The 18,287-nt window shown below is 41.6% G+C and overlaps 1 protein-coding gene across 4 annotated transcripts in view; it reads right to left on the bottom strand.

The window, feature by feature from the left end:
• The window catches only part of shf (Src homology 2 domain containing F), a 99,897-nt gene that overhangs the window by 75,592 nt on the left and 6,018 nt on the right, over positions 1-18,287 (bottom strand). For all 4 annotated transcript variants that reach the window (XM_020592363.1, XM_020592364.1, XM_020592365.1 and 1 more), the window contains exon 2: positions 8,450-8,582. In XM_020592363.1, coding sequence (XP_020448019.1) covers positions 8,450-8,582 — 133 coding nt within the window. The remainder of the gene's footprint in view (positions 1-8,449; positions 8,583-18,287) is intronic.

The raw sequence follows: 18,287 nt of genomic DNA on the forward strand, positions 1-18,287 counted from the left end.
GGAATACTTTTGCCAGTACATGCGACTCTTTCCAAATTTTGCTACTAGTTCTGCCCGTGTCCACACATGTGTCTATGTACACTCAGCAAATGTGTTAGAAGACTACAAAACACAGTCATACCGGCAATGAGAGAACAGGAAAAAGATGTTCAGTGTTTGAGCAAACGCTGCTGCTTAATACAGTATTGTGATCAAATCCAAGTATGCACACTGCGACTCCAGGTCTCCCTTTAAATGATCACCACAAACAGGAAAGAAGGAAAGGCCAAGAAATAAATGTAGGTAAACAACAAAAGAAAACAAAAATGTAAAACCGCTTTCTAAAAGTTGCAACCAGTAAAACAGTCAGTTTGCCAGGAGAAGCACCAATTTTTAAAGAAAGCATATGCAGTAGTTCTGATGGGAGGGTCCAGGCAGTGCTTTATCTACACACACACTGCCAAACTGTGGAAATTACACTGCCTCTCTAATATACTGTACATTACACCAACCCACTTGGCTCTATCAAGCAGCTGTCACAAACTTCAGACTCCTGTGAAGTAGGCTGATTTAGAGTTGTTGTATTGTGATGAAATCTAAAGCAAAACAATGTTCAGTCATGAACAAAATGTTTACTGCAGTTTCCCAGAGCCCAAGCTGATGTCTTCAAATATCTAGTCGTGTCTGAGCAGCAGTCAAAAAACAAGCCATTTCAGATCTACCATGACACAAAACGGAGAAAGACTGCATATGTTCACATTAGGCCAGAATGAGAGAAGGTTTTTGCATAGCTGCATATGTTCACATTAGCGAGGCCAGAATGAGAGAAGGTTTTTGCATTTTTTTGATAAATATCTGAAATAAGTTACGTTGGTTAGTTACCAGTTGTTTCAGCACTAGTTTTTGCAAATGCTGCTATGTAAATAATCCTTAACTAACCCTCAGTGGTACAGCACAGTACGGTTTTATAATATATTTGTTGTTATGGTGTTGCTGTGTTTTAACCCTAACACACAAAAAATAAAAAAATCAGAGAGCTCATCATAATTAACATAACAGATATTAAATCACCTTTACCTGACTATGGACTTGTTAAAGTTTAGTGTTTCTTTAAGATGCATAAAACTGTAGAAATAGAAACAGTTCATAACAATGACAGGTAGCATAATGACTTGCCTTCACCAGCACTGCATGTGTCAATATGTAATGGAAATGTCAAATACATCAACAACTGTCCAGGCCAAAGATGTGCACAAAGCTGTGTGTGAGTAGTCTGCTTCACTGCTGGCCAGCATTCATCACTAAGTGAAGGGGAGGGAGGTTATCAGGCTCGAGCTGGAGAGTTCTCATTTCATCAATAAGTCGTCCGTCTTCCTGCTCTACCCCTCTCCTCCCGCCCCCTGCACCTTCCGATCCTTAGCTTCGCCAAATGACCCTCCATACCACAGAAGCTACTGGCCATTATCCAGTAGTCCAGACACACACACAAAGCCATAGCCCTTTGGACTGTATGTCACTGTCCAAGACAGGGAAACACATAAAACTATTTTTAAAACATCAGTTTCACCAGGAAACATTTTTCTGAATACATGGGTGATTTTGTCAACACAATACAATGAGCCAGAGTAGTACTCGCTCATTCTTCTTGCTCACTGAGCATCACATAAAAATTACATCTTTTCAGCCTGTGACTGGTTTCCAGTTCCTTCACTGCTAACAACCAAGGAAAACAAAGACACATCCAAAGTGTTTTCTTTAACCTAATTATTAAATTTAATTCATAGCATAACTGACCCATACTTCTACAAACCCAACAGTAAAATTGATATCAGGCTACATCAGCCTACCACGTTGAACAGTAGTGTACAGTGAAACATTATCACAACAAATGTCTTTTGCTAACATTACAGGGTTTTTGTACCGTCCAGCTAAGATGAAGCAGCAGTTCCACTGCTGTTTCCATCCAGGAGGAGTTGGTTACCTTTTTTTTTTTTCCCTGCCTGGCCATTTTAAAAATTAAAATAATATGGGCCCAACAACAGCACCAAGATGGAGAAAATGACCAGCTGACACCAGCTGTGTCATGGTGGAGCACTGGTTTTGCATCACTCACTATCACCCTGTCAGATCAGTATATAATAACCGTCAATCATTTCTCATGGGATCATAGACATGTGACATAAGTGAGTAGCTCATGTCTGACAAAATCTGGCAACCACTGAGTGGTGCGTAGACGTAATGGCTAGCCACAGAGCGGAGTGGAAGAGGAGCCTGTTTCACTGTTTTCTGTTAAGTAAGTGAACACGGTATAGTAAATGCAATCTGAAAAATAAGATTGTTGCAGCTATGGAGCTCATTTGAGAGTTTTAAGTTATTTAAAATGTCATTTCAAGCTGTGGATGCCTAGTCAAGTTTGTTAGTGTGGAGGCTGCTGTGAACTCCAACCATCCAGTTACCCTGTGCGTCAGCGGCCCTGTTAACTATTAAAACATTTCCTGTTCAACACAGTGACTCTTGCATGGAAACTTCTCCCACATCGTTTGTTCACCATGTCTGTCACAACTTACAGGCACCATGAATTCACTATTTAATCTCAAAGCATTTTGTTTTTTCCCCTTTTATTTCAGTATTATATTTTATGTTTTTTTCTACCAAATTACATACTGCGTGTCCTTAGTTTATGTCATGAAGCCCCTGGCTTGTCTATAATGAATTAAAGAAAACTGACTGTAAAAATTACAGTTCTGAATCACTGGAGCTGGTAACAAGGGCAGCTGTGAGTTGTCTGCAAGAGGAAGGAGAAGGGTGTTAATTATTCACTTCCCCATCCAGTTTTCAGCTACTGGTCTTGCAGTCCATGCTTATTTATAGCTGCCTATAATCAGCTGAGGTAATGCATAAATGTGTTGCTGAGATAAGTGTTAAACAATCCTTCAAATGCACCAAGGCTGATGTGACAAACAAGGAAACAAAACCAAAGATGAGAGGATAACTGAATTACTATATGCTACAAAAACAACACGGTGAACCAGAATTCCTAGATTAATCACTCAAATTTCCCTAAACACAGAAAAAAGAAAAAAAAAATCACCTTTGGGAGGCTGCCACTGTCGGTACATGCTCCGGATATTCAGCAAGTTACAGCTCAGGGCAATAAAAGAAGGGTTACAGGCCAAGAAATGTGCTGCCACATGTGCCTGTCGTTGCCTACAATGGGTTTTCAATCTTTTGAGTGAGTGAAGAGAAGACAGAAATCATTCAGCACATCATGCGTCCATTTTTTTTCTCTTAAACTGTCCCCATGAACAAACCCACAGGTGCTGAAATATGAATTTGTTTCCACAGTCTCTCTCCTTTCACTCTCTTTCTGTTTCAGTCTCAGTCAGTCTCTCTTAAGTCTTTATATTCAGTTCTCTTCAAATCTTATTTTATTACTCTCCCTTTCTTCCCTCTGCCATTGGCTCACCTTGTCATCCTCTTAATGTCCACATCTCTAAATGAGTTCCTGAGGCAGTTGACAAACTGGTAATATTCCTGGCATTCATACAGTAGAGCCAACAGGGGGCTTAGCCCGCACACTATCATGAGTAATTGAAATAATCAACTCAGTTGCTAATGACTCATCTCCTTGGCAATGGATAGTAGTCTCCACAGCACTGGGAGTGTGGTGCAGGAGGTGCCGGTGCCAGGAGACATTTCCCAACACATTTCCCAGACAAAAAGTGAAATAGATAAAAATAACAAAACACTCATCTACCACGAGTCAACCATTACGGAAAACATCTAAGTTTTTCTCTCTGGTATTCAGGCTGCTAAATGACTAGGCATGACCTGGAAGATGGGATGAGGACAAACTGAGGTTCCAACTTTGACACCTCTGGTGTAAAGCATTTCACACAGGAAGGGTTATTTTTTGTCTGATGCATCAACCACACACACACAGACACACATATGTACAGCTATGTTTGAGAGGAAACTCACTGACATAATGCATTCACTAGCCCCTCGCCCAGACATTAAACATCACAAATAAATGCCTAATCTCAATCCTTACTGTAACCCTGACCTGAACCAAATTATAGCCTGAACCCTAAAACCAAGATCTAACCTTCAAAAACCCATCTGAGGGTGTGTGGGCCAGCTAGAATGTCCTCATGACGATGGCACAGAAGAAAATTTGTCCAAACTATGTAATAAAGACACACACCCCCACTATAGTTGAATTGGTGTGGCTATAGCTTGAGGTCTGGCGAGTGGACTGGACTGGAGTGTGTTTGTTCAAGAGAGCTCAATCATGCAAGCTGTTTGTACAACATGCCTCCTCTGCACTGTGGGAAAACTCTCACATGGTCGCCTGCCTGCCTGTCTGACTGGCTGGCTGGGGAGTATGAGTATGAGCATGTGTGTTCATTGAGCAATGGCCTGACGCAGACTTGTGCAGTATTAACCCAGCCCCTTTGTGCTTGTCAGTGTAACAAGTCTAAACAGCTACAACAATGTATGAGGGAATGAAGTCAAGTGGAGAGGATAAAGTAACATCACTAACGTTGATACTAGTTTTTCTTCTGACAGCTCCTCCTGTGATTAGGGGGTGGTGCTTGTGTTGAGGTATGCAGGGGACGGCCATGCTGGCAATTGAGCAGGTGTGTGTGTATACGTTACTGTGAAGATATCCGTGTGGATTTGTATGTGTGAAAAAGACAACAGGATACAGAAAGAAGGTTATGTGCAAGTGTGAAATCTCTTGGAAACTTGGACAAACTTAAAACATATACGCTACAAAATATGTGTCTTCAGGACGTCTCAGTATGCCAGAATACCAGCTGACAATGAGGGGTAAAATGTGTCATCTCATGCTCACACACACACACATTCAGACTTACACACAGACAAAGATAGCAAATGCAGTGGCTGATAAGTGCAGACATGACAAACATTCAAGGCACTCTGGAAACACATGCAGGAAACATTGTAAAGGCAGAGTGGCTGTGCACATGTCTTCACATAACTGCAGGTGGTGCAGTAAGCCTCAGCAGGCAGCCAGAGTGGAGCGGCTTATGGGGGGTGGGTGTTCAGGTTAAGGAAGTCGTGACATGCCCTTCCAGCAGGCCCATAAATCAGCCAGCTCAGCCTCACTAAGGCTGAGCTCTTGAGAGAAAGACATGGAACGCGCACACACGCAGACTCAAGCACCAGCCAATTCAGCTCACACACAAAGTCACATAAACATGTACAATAATGTGGGTGTCAACAAACACGCAAACAGCAGGAGTGCACGTTCTGTTATGTCAATGTAAATGGCTGTGGCACTTTTAGCCTCAGCCTTACACACCACACCTCCCACTATGTGGTCGAGTTTGTGTGTTTAAGGCGTGAAATATGTTTGTATTTTCAAAACAGCGCACAGTATTTAACTTTATACTTTGTAAAAACATGTGACACTTTGTAAACCTGCAGTGAATACATGGTAAAGCAAAATAATCGATCAGGTTTATTAACTCATGAGGAGAGGGGTGGAGTGTGAATGGCCTTATCACCATATAACACCGACCTAATATTTGCTGTTACCAGTGACGTCACATGCTTGTACAGAAAGAAGCTGTGCCCAATGCTAGGCTTCATAAACCACATATTGTCCATTTTATTACTGCAACTCTCTAAGTGAAACTAGAAAGTAAAGCTGGGCAGACACTGTGCAATTTTATTGATTGTGTACAATGTGTTAAGTCACGCTACAAGTTTCAGTCAGCCTTCCCACACAGCCTGAATCCATCCAGTCATCCTGGAGCCAGATTGCTGGTTTTTCAGGTGATTAATCAGGCACTGGGACCCTGCTCACGCTGGCCAGAATTAGTCCACGTTTGAAAATTAGTCAGGGCTAAAATTGGGCTGAATCTGTACAGTGTCTGTCTGACTTAATATGCACATAGTAATTATGGTGACATCACAGCCCCTTAGGTAGGAAATCATAAATATCATTATCAGCAGATACAGAGCATGAAAATACAGTTGGTATGTTGTGAAAACAGGAAAAAATACATAACTGGCACAGCAACAACACGTGTGTGTGTGTAATATTAAAGCTGACAGCAACTCAAAGTAAATATTGTGCTGAAACTTGAAACCTTAAGGTTGTCTGTGAACATACACTAAAAATGTATTTGTCAGTTCTGATTTATTTTCAGTCTACTCTGTAGAATTGAGTGGAAACGCACTAACGCCTTTTAAATTTACAAGTTGAGACAATTAAACTCCATTTCATGAGAAGGCAGGCTACCCGTTTTATAGATGGTATAAATTTGACTGGTGGTAAATTAAAAACTCTCTTTGACAGTCATCGATAGGAAAGTTTCTGTTACGTTGGCATGTTAGGGATTTGGTGTCCATCTGCACCCATCTGTGAAAACAAGAGCCGAGAGGAGCAGGAGGCTTCAACTCTCCACAGCCAACAGTCAGAGAACTCGAGTAGTGTTAACAGTACAGGTTGTCACAGAATTATATAAAAACTATCTTGCCTGGAGAGTGAATTTAAAAAAAGATGATAGAGTGATGGAATGAGACAGAGAAAGATGCAAGCCAGCTTCACACGAGTGTTCACTATGTTGCTATGTTGCAGTAGCTCTTCCGGTGGTTCCTCTCTCTTTCCTTTTTAGGCCACTAAATTCTGAGAGTGCAACTCTGCCTGACCAATGTCAGAATGTGAGAGATGCAGATCAGCCAGCATACTGATATATTGATAGTCACACAGCAAGCCTCGCACAGTCAGAGAAAGTGAAAGAACAGCATCTCACCTTCATTACTGTTCAGTGTTGAGGTACCCCTGAGCAAAGCATTTAACTACCAGCTGCATCAGTTGGGCTAAACTTAGCAATATCTAAGTGTGAAAGTGTCTAATTGTGTAAATTTTGGAAAGGTTTGTCCTTCTGACAAAGGGGATTCGTGCTCTGTGTCTCTAAGCGAGAGTTTCAAAGGTGTGAAACAACACAGCCCTCTCCATTCATTTCTATGGTGGTTGCAGCCGGCACCGGCACCTCAGGGGGTGCTGGATTGACCAATCACGTACAGGGGACAGTTGGAAATTTTTCAAGTTCCAAAATACATCCAGGGATTGCAGTGAATATTACCAGGAAGATAGTAGAGCTCTACTTAAAACAATGCCCTGCCAGCTCAGTCAAAACAACAGAAAAAAAACAAAAAAAAAAACAGAAATGGCAATCAATATAGATGTGATGGATAAAAGCAGGAGGCCTGAAAACACCACCACCAAAAGTTTCAGACACAAACAGCCACAAAGCCAAAAAAGAAAGACAAAAACCAAATACATCATCAGATCAAATAAACAACTGCTGCCGGCATAGTTCAGTTTGTCAGTACAGCCGACACAGAACTGTCTCAAGGTAAACTTAAAAAGCATAGAAAAACTTGGACTAAGTTCAAGTGATGTCGCAATAGGCTTTTTCAGCTTTTTCAGATTTTCTCTCCTCCACCTGAGAGAGGTGATAAATCTTGAGTTTCTGTACTCAGCTGAGGCAATGACTGGGCCAGAGGTCAAACCAGTAAGACAGATGAAAACAAGAGATTGCCTGGAGACCCATTAAAAGAAAATTGCTGAGGAGGGATAGACATTCATGTCCTGCCTTTGAGGGAGCAATGGCACGGACTGTGTGTGTGTGTGTGTGTGTGTGCGCAGGAGGGTGAGAGGCACCGATGGACAGTGAATGATACGACTGTGTCAGAATATCAAGAACTAAATACCTTTGTTGTAGTCATTCCAACTCCTGAACCATCCCCTAAAGATTTGACATTGATACCAATATTTTTGTAACATTCCTTTTTTTCAGTACTCAGGTCTGTTTCAGAGGAAAACAGTTGCCACATGTTTTGTTTCCTTGAGAGTTTTCATCATTTCTCTTCCCTTTCTGCACATTCTTTGTTCTTTGTCATTGCTGTGCTCACTTAGCCACAGAATGAATGTGCACACCAAGAAAGCTGTGTGGAGAATGTGGTTCAGCCAAATTCCTATGTTAGAACAAAGCTATTGTCATCTCTAAAAAAGAAAGAAAAAAAAACTGCATTCCTGGAAATCCCAGCAAGTGGTTGTCTCCATGTGTACACAGCTGAGCGGAAAAAACATTTAAAATGCACCTCTCCCTTTATTAGTCTTATGCCTCTGAGGTGTGTTTTAAAATCACTTCATGTCCAGAGGGAAATGTCATTTCTGCTCTGCTGCACCTGTCATGTAAAACAGTATCAGGTCGTCTGAGCCTCTTCATAAATTCCCAGCTCAGAAACATATGGTGAAATCACACCGCATATTAATTGATACTCTACTAAAATATACAATATGAAGTCAGAGCAAACATGCAAATCAATTACTTGTCACTTAACCTGCAATTACTGAAGGTGAACACAGGAATGGCACAAAACAGAGAAAGAAAACTAAGGACCAAGGAACAGAGTGCTGATCTACCTGCCATCATCTTCTGGGCCTCATATGGCTCCATGTAGCCGTCGTTCTCAGTTGTCACCTTTTCCGTGGTGGTCTGAGCGCCGCCAGCCTGCTCAGCATCGAACGGATCCGCATAGTCTTCAAGGATAATGAGCTGCAGGAGAAAAAAAAAGAAAGAAAGGTGAAATGGAGAGAGGGGAAAAATGTGAAATAGCAGGTGGGGGAATCGTTTTGCTGCTCTGTTAAGCACTACAATGGATAGAGTGTCAGGAGAAGTACATGACAGATAGTGCCGTGGCCCAGGACGGGACCAAGTGATATCCACTGAGGCAGGTCAGGAGATAAAGGCAGAAACATATAAATAACCAGACCTCTGTATGCCTCAGCACACTGCCGCAGTGCCTCAAGCCTTTAGCCTTACAGCACGCTCTCTGCTACTGCTGGTCTGCCTAATTATATGATAGACAGGCCTACATTTCAAAAGTACAGGAAATAAGACCACAACTGCTCAACTTTCTTAAGAGAAACAATTTGGCAGATTTATGTCAAGCTGGTAGTGAGCCACGGCTAATTGCAGTCTTGTTCTTTTGCTGAGCATTTTGTGCCGTGGATGGCAATTAGGTGGACGTCTCGAGAACTAGAAATACAGCGCAAACCTTCAGGGAGCAGAGAAGCAGCCCACATCTACAGTGCCTTAGGGGATATTTGTTTCCTTGAAATGTTTGCTTCATGTACCAGGACGCTGCTTCAAAAGTTCTTCTCCCGGAAAGAAAATAAAGTCCCATTTGAGCCATTTGTCCTCTAGGACATTGCTCCTAATGAGGGGGTGTGAGTGCAGGGGTTTGGGCCAGCTGTTAGAAAACTGGACTTTTTTCCTCTGTTGAGTCTCCTGACAGTCTAGTGCTGCCAAAGGAGTGGGCAGAGGAGAACAGCACCGCATGTTCTGACACCTGAAATGTCTTAGGAGCGGCTTTTTACAGTGAAAACCATTGCACAAACAAGGAAACGCTTATGCATACTGCTAAGCAAATACTGTATGTACATGACTGGCACTAAACCCTATGAGTCATGTGTAACAAAACAAGATTTGATCTCTTTATAAACAATCTCATCACTCATCCAGTGGAAGGGGCCGGGTGGGGCAGCCTGGAGGTGGGCCCTGCCTCATGCCCGCTGTGCTGTCCTCCACCTAGTCGGCTTTCCTGAGAACAACCACTGTCCATCATTGCCACAGAGAAAGCACACTTCCCAGAAGTAAAGTCCATATGCAGGCCACCCATGAGAGTGCCCCCCCCACACACACACACACCTGCCAAGCCTCAGGGAAGCAAGAAGAATGTACATACAATATATATCCTTCCAACAAAGCACAGACAGTTTCACAGTTCTGACTGAGCTCAAGTGATATTTAACACAATCATAAATTTCAAAAAAGATGTCCTGACAAGTTTCCAAGTGCTAAATGCTAGAAAGATCACTAGGGATAATTTGTAAGCCGCTTAGTGACAGAGAAATGCTGGCTGGTATATGTCTACACAGATCACCTCCACTATACATGGATTAAACAATAATAGTAAAGGAAGTCAGTACAACGGATGCGTTTCATAGCAGCTACTGTGTGTTAAATCCACCTTCTTCAATATTCCCTCTCCATCTGTTTTGGGGAAAATAACTAGGACAGTTTTTTCTGCCACAGCATAATTATGGGTTCCTCAAATGTTCTGCTTCTGTGAATTCAAGCAGAGGGAAAAATCCAATACAAACATTGTCCTGGTTTGTTTTTGTGGCACAGAAAATATACACATTTCACTCCCAAATTTAATTAAAATTCAGCCATTCTAATAACCAACATCTTTGAGGCCCCAGAGACCCTGAAACTCTCACTAAATTATGCATGGCCACAGTGTCATTAGCATCCCGTACGTTTTTTTTTTTTGGAAACTCAGCCACCAGTAATCAGAGAATGAGCCAAACTCACCACAAATACAGTCACTGCAAATGCAGCACAAACCTATGAATAAGTCACCCTCAGTAAAAAAACAAAAACAAAAAAAAAACATACAAAAAAACCCCCATACGAATCGCCTATAGGGGTTGAAGGCCAGTGCACATGTGACTGTGGTCCACATACTGTAGCAGAGTGCTTTGAGGGCTGAGACCAACATTGACAAATGTGATGAAACAAATGCTTTATCTTAGGATCTCTTCAGCAGCTTTATATGACAGATGTAGTTTATATATTTCCCAACAGTGAGTTTCAGCAGATCTCACACCTTAATCCTCTCCCATCTGACCACTTCAGGCACCTTCATCATGCACCAAAGGATGTTTGGGCATGTTTCAGGAAATAATGGCAATCACTTACTGAGTTATGTGTGGAGCCACTCCAAACCCATGACATCATCTTTTGCCTTTCCTGTTGACATAATGCTGGACAAATAACGGGTGGGGTATTTGATGAAACCCAACAGGCAGAGTGGTGTCTTGGGATTTAATGCAATCATGAATAAAAACTAAAGCTTGGATTTGAGACTCAAACACTACAATATGTACATCACTGCCCAATCAAAATCAGCCTCAGCAAAAAAAGTCTGATAACGCTGCCGTTACTCTATAAGAAAAACCTGAACATATTTACAAGTGGATCTAAGACACTAGTCTCAGTCAGCGTCTTGGCATTCTTTAAACTGGAATATTATTTTAATTTTTTATTATTATCACAAAGCATCAACAATCACAATTTCCCATTTAAAAATTATGGCCCCTGGGTTCCCGTATGTTTAAACAAGGCAGCAAAGGCCTGTCATCAAACAGCCAGCACTACAAAAAACATTTTACAGATGTGTGTACAGTATATTTAGCTACGAGTTGGGCAGTAAAACCTCTTTTCAGCACCTGGCTCATGTTCTTATTCCAGTCAGCAGGGACAGTCAAGTTTTCTTTTCCCATCAGAAGCATATTTAACCTGACGACAAGCCAGTTTCCAACCCGCCTACTGCTGAATAAGAATTAAACAAGAACAAGTTGGTTGTGGAAAAATTTCATTGTCATTTTGAATTATGAGGAAAATCTGTTATTAAATGTTTCCAGAAAACTGCTAATGTAGATAAATAATGAATTTTCAATTTCACCCAGTGCCACATTCATACCTTTACAAACCAGTAATTTGTACATCTGCATTCTGTTGTCACCCACTGGCATTACAAATTTTAGCTTACACAGATTTGAACCATCAACTACTTAAGCCAACAGACTGCCTTTCTAAGACGTCATCACCCAGCCCCAGCAGCCTTGTGTGGAGGAGCTGGTTCATTTTTCCAAACTGTTCCAGCGTGTCCTTCCTGTCCCACTGCACTAATGACTACTCGACAGCAGGAGGAGCATTGGGATTGAGGTGAGGGGTGGATAGAGAGCAGCGTCGCCTGGGGAAACACCATCTGCCTTATGGCATGCCAGGGTGTGTCAGGACTGCAGCCAAGCCACACTTGTCATAAAAGTAAAATTCCCCCTCAGCACAAAGCTGCAGTGCTTCGCTCAGTTAGATCTTTGCCAAGATGTGATGAAGGACTATGTGAATCTCACAAAATCACCTCGCAGACTTAGACCATGTCCCTGTGGTAGCTGGGTCCTTTACAGGTCTGCAGCATTTAGAGAGAACTCACTCAATTACTTTCATTCCACAGCGCAGATCCCAAACAGGCCATGGCTTACACCTGCCACAGCTCTGGCAGCTCACAATGGAGAGAGCCACAGACTTTTTGAAATGCACTACAGCTCTCAGGTGATGAAGCTGAATCAGTGGGAACAGAGGGCAGACATTAATGAAGCAGGGAGACTATAACAGACACCTGCCACTTTGGCTCAATGTTTGGTGATGCTAGAGCTTCTAGGATTACAAGTCGATCAGGCCCCAGTGTTCTATTAGAAGTGAGAAAATGTGGGTATAATTCTCCTCGTGCATTCTTAATGGAGAGAGAATGTGTTGAACCAGCTTATCAGACAATCAAGGTAAAAAGAACAACATTTTCAAAAAATGCATTAGATGAAATCTGAGCCCAAAACGAAATCTGGTTATAGTGATTTGAAAATAGGCTGCTGCATTTCTCTTTTCATTTTGGGCAAGTTACATGTCCATCATCAGCTGCAAGTAAATGCAATACAACTGCAGACTGGAGATTTTACAAAGCAACCACCAGATAAACACCTTTAGACACGAAAAACTGGAAGGAAAAAAGTAGTCTCACTTGTGCTGAATGAGTGCAGACAAGAATATGATATTAATGCCATGGTTGGTCCAGGAAAGAACTGAATGTATCAGGGGCTAGTCAAGGTTGAAGCCCCATCTGAGACTGCCAGACAATTCAGCAGGCTGTAGAATGAGTGAGGAGGGGAACAAAAGAAAGAGGACTGATGTGTGTGATTTATGTCTCACGCCACGAGGGATTTCAGCCACTGATAACCTAATACAGTTCAGTGCTTAGCAGCTCAATTGCATCAAGGCATTTCAAAAGGCTTTTTTTTTGCTGCTGTTGCTCTTTTGTTCTTCAGTCTAACAAAAAAAAACATCCCACAATAGTGAGGACAGAAAAGCATTTTAAAGAGGAGAAGAAGGGAGGGGAGAGAAGACAAAAGATGAGGGTTGTGTCTTTTTACAAAGGAGAATTGCCATGCATAAAGTATGTCTACTCCTCATGGATGGAAAAAATGTACAAATGTTCATGTGAAAGCATAAGTCAGCAAGCTGTAGCACCTTGAAGCCTCTGCTGATTGCTCCTGTGCCTTATCTTAGTCTATAAACACAGGATGAATGCTTTGTGTGCACTGCAGTCAACCTAAGATACCTTGGCCACAGTTTTCTAGAAAGAGCATACTGGCAAGAAACACTCCCTCAAGGCAATTTATTTAAGTAAAAATGATCACAGCTTCTCTGCTGACATAATGCAGTTACTATCAATAAGATACTTTCATGTTTTTAAGAAGCGAGTGCAAATCTGGTTACAATTCATTGCGGGTCCCTTGTGAAGACTGAGCCCTGCTGGGTCCTATATCTCCCAAATAGATTAGGCAGATGGAAACCTGGCTTTGCCTTTAAAGGAGAGACAGTGCAGGAGTGAATTTCCCACCATACAGACCTGACATTAATGAAACTTTATTGAAATGTTTCCTTAGAAATGCAGTTGCTGCTTCAGGATTCTGCCTCTCTGTGAGCTTGGAAGAGTGATGTGCCTCGTCTAAAGGCCTACTTAGGAGTCTGCAGAGTTAGCTAATCCAATTATTATATTTGCTATAAAGATGCTTTTTCACACTCAGTCACAAGCTACTTCAGCCCACACACTGATGAAGTACAGTTCACTTGAGGTAAACAAAAATTCTTCTTATTTCCAGGTATGTTCACTTGCTTTGTTTTTAATCTAATTTGAGGCTCAACAAATATAAATAGTGACTTCACAGGAAACAATATATGGCCACACCTCTTCAGAACAGGCATGACCTACTGCTTTCTCATCTCTCAGCCGCAACAGTGCATATTCCTGACCATTAAAGTTTGCACTTAGCATTCCCCTCAGTGTGCCCAGCCATCACTTCCACATGTGTCTCCCTTAGAGCCATCTGCACTGTTCAAAGAACATCACTTCTGGCTGCAGAAATATTTATTACACACACCCTCCCCTTTAAGACTCAGACCACATTAAATGTTGGTTCTTCAGATCTCTGCACTCTTGTCCATGAGGTTCAGCATTCACACGGCAACCAGGAAGAAGCCCGTTCTTTTGGCACAAGTGATTTAACCTGCTGTTCATCATGGTTTGCATGGGACTGCTTCCAGATGCAGCAACTGCAACACTATACCATGCACCACATTTCAATGGGATAAACATCAGTATGCATAAGGGATGTAAATACATACATCTAGATACTTCCCACGTTACTGTATGTGAGGACGGGCTGCAGATACAGTTTGCACTCACAAATTAGGTACGAGTGTGCATGACTTGCTCAAACACACAGACATAACATGGGAAAAGGTGTATACTAGGCCTCAGTCTATTGTGCCCCCATCCCTGTGTGCATCATCAGTGCTCACTCAAATCAAACATTCAGTCCTAAATTGATCCTTGTGTTCCCAGAAAATCACAAAGACTGACTAGAAAATAAATGTAGAGTTTTAAAAAAGTCTTACAGGAACCTGTAGTAAGCTACAAATAAGAGCACCTTCTGTCACAACAGGTATGTTATTAATGTAATTCTTCTTCTAGCATCTAATTTCTTTCTCTTACATACAATTTTTAGAAAAGTCTGCGTCTTAGAGCAAATAAATACCTGCTGTGACTAAGCTAATACTGGTGATGAAATGATCAAATCATCTGTCATATAGGCATTATAGCCTCATGTTAACACAAGAAACCATATATAGTAAATAGAATTTGCATCACTTTTTCTATGATGGTCTCTTTTGCTACTGCAAACTGAGCAGCTGAACAGCTGAACTCCTCAGAATCACATCTTTTGCTTCTCTTTTCCCTTTGGTAAACATAATATATGCAGTTAAACAGAATCACTTCACATATTTTTTTGGAGTTACTTGAATGACCTTTGTTGTGCTGTCTCCACAAAATTACCTTGTTGCATTTCTGTTCATGTACACATTAGATAAGAGCTGGATTTCAATAATAGCTTGACTTTAATAAACATCAGTCAGTTTTGGCTACTGAAACAACTTGAAATAATCTGGAGAAATGTCATATACTGTCAGGCTGTGTGTCATTGGAGTGGCTCAAACAAAGAGTGGCTCAAACTACACATGGGTAAAACTTTATGTCCTGCTCACCCATTCTTCTCTATACTTATTATTCCACTTGAACAAATCATGCAGTGGGTAATACTCTGGCTTTAGTAGCTCTAAGTGTAACTGTTCTTCTCAGTAAATTCTTACATTGGCTGCCCTAGTCTCCTGATGAATGAATGCATCTTCCTTTAGCACCCAGGGCGGTGAAGCACAAAAACTAGCACCCCAACTTGTCGCTGAGGACCTCCTTCATTGAAACACACTACACACAGCCACTTAAGGCCTCCAGTGGAGAAAGGGGAGGAGGCCGTGGGTTGCACCCTATGAAGGTGCTCTTAATATGCGACAGATATTCGAGATTAAGTACTTGACGACATGCTTGACAAAATCCAATTTCCTTCCTCTGCCCCCTTCCCTGTGTGATAGATTTATTGGCAGTGTTTCTGCATACAGTTAGTGGTGCGGCACAAGACTCGAGAATAGCTCAGGTGCTACAATGGAGTGTTGGAATTTTGTAAAGTACAATAATCCTGCACCCATATAAATGAGCAATTTGTTCTCAACATGGCTACACTGATTTACATCATCACTACACTTGCATGTATTATGAAAATACTGATTTGTTTTTTATTTGAAAATTAGGTAGCAGGCTGAAAAAGGATCCTTAGTTCGATTATCAAACCAAAAAGTGTGCTGACACAAACGGTACACATGCAGTTCACATTCATTTAATTTTCTCTCTATAACAAAGGCAAAACACTGTTGTTAATCATGGCTCCTATAAGAGAAAAACTGAGGCAATTAGAAAAACTGGGATTTATGAAACTAAATTCACTGGGAAGAATGCTTTGATTTTGGAAGAGTCATTTATATAGCAGGGAGGAAAACAAGCCACAGTCAGGTCAAACACAACGCTACAGATTTTGGTATGAGGATGTCTAGACTGAGGCTGGAGGCTCTGTGGCCTCAGTCTGTGTGGTGACAATCCCCTGAGGTCCCTGTGCATTGCCTACACTGACAATAGAGCGGGCGTGCAGGGTGGAGTCCCAAAAGCCACAAAGAGCCCTCAGTGGAGTGAGCAACAGCGATGTGCCATCATCATCTGTCACTATTTCCAGTATCTAGATTGTTCAAGTCAAAACAATCAAGAACATTAACCCTGGTTATTAGCAAGCGAGCGGCAGCCAGAATACCCAGAGCAAGCACAGACTTGTCAAGTTAAAAAGGGAATGTCACCAAGCTGTAAACACTTCCTGTCAGGAAGGGAGCACTTCCTTAATCCTGGAGCAACCATTCCTTATTTTCCCCCAAACAACTGCATATAGAGACTTTCTCTATGCACCTACATTCTTTATCACAACAACAACTCACTTTAGTGCACAAACAAAAAAAAGAGACTATCAAAAAAAAAACATTGACTCTTCTGGGTAAATTATGGATTTGAGCAGCATTTCAACACAGCTCATATTATTTAGCAAGCTCCTTTCTCATTTGCATGAAATATAAGTCTGGAATCCCACTAGTAGCTTTCTCTCAGATCAGAGGGCAGCTCTGTTTGAAACACGGAAGTCTGGCTGCCTCCTGCAGTGTGACACAAAAACAGCAGGCTGCACTCACTCACACACACACACACACACACACACAGAGATAAAAAAAAAGGCAAATCAGCAGTCGGACCTCTACAGTATAGTGGATTTTGAAGCAAAAATAACTATTTGGTTACAGCTGGAGTTTGCATAGTTTGTACTGAAGGAGGGCAAAAATAGCGAACAAAGTGGTTCATGCAGATTCTCCATGTGCCTCAGATGGCATGCAAGCTTAGGCTTCAGTTTGTTTCCTTTTAAATCGGTGTGTGACGATCTGCCTACCCTCCTTCCAGACTCAGCTACACACACACTGTCATTAAACAAAACAGAGCCATGTACAACTACAACTCCCCAGCAACCAGAGCTGCAGCTCTAGTCTGCAGGGTAATTGTGACCTGGTGGAATCAAGTAACTGATGTTCCAGTGCACAGTTAGAAAAAGTAAATAGAGCAACAAACACAAGCAACTCTATTGGGACACTTTAAACTGGAGAGAAGGCTCCCAGATGGAGGGGAAGAACAAAATAAGCAAGGAATGGCTAAAGGCAATCAGTTCCAGGAACTTTCAGGAACGTGTGGTGAAACGGTAGCATCTAAAACCAAACCATGACTAGTTTTTACACACAGTGCCATGATTTAAATGTAACAGAGTGTGTGGTTTCACCAAAATGACATATTGATGAACAGCAGTGCTCAATTAAAACCCGTCACATTACGGTTTCCAGCGCATCCTTCGCTACAGTACGACTTCATCCTGTTTCAGGGGAGGCCAGGCTGAAACATGCATGTTGTCAGGCTCCGTGCTCCTTCCTTCCTTTCACCCTTTCAGGATTCTTGTTCAGGTCACAGAAATGCACAGGGAGACTCCTTTCTCTCAGACAGTAATGCATAAGAAACCAAATTTTGCATCTCGCATGTCTTAAACGAGCCAGGGCTGCTTTGAGAAAATACTTTGTTTAAAATAGTTCAGGAAATGCATGGCATTCTTTCACACCTCAGTGAACAGTGGGTCACACAGGAAACAAAAATCTGGTTCATGCCATTTGATGCCAACACTATCGCAGTCTAGACCATCCCGAGTCACAGCAACACGTGGCCTTAGTTACTTACACAATTTATCATAATTATCAAAATAATTATCTACTGACTTAAAGATGTGAGTCACAATCTGCCCACTGCTGATGGTAACTAATTTGTGACCACTGAGCATGATTATGAAAAACAACAGCTGCAAAATCAAAGACATGCACAACACAGTTTTCACTGCAATCTGCTTATGTCAACCTGAATATCACACTGTCACAGCAGTGGAACGCTGCTTAATAACATTACATATCCTTATGAGAAAGGATATATATTATTCTAATTCTATATTTATTCTGCTTGGATTATTTGAACATTCAGAAGTTTTGTTTTCATTTTCTTTTGTCTGAGTAGGAAAATGATACATTATGTTCACAACGGCTTCTACTCAGCCAAAGAGCACA

This window comes from Monopterus albus, unplaced genomic scaffold (genome assembly GCF_001952655.1).
Source record: "Monopterus albus unplaced genomic scaffold, M_albus_1.0 scaffold17.1, whole genome shotgun sequence".
Lineage (NCBI taxonomy): Eukaryota > Metazoa > Chordata > Actinopteri > Synbranchiformes > Synbranchidae > Monopterus > Monopterus albus.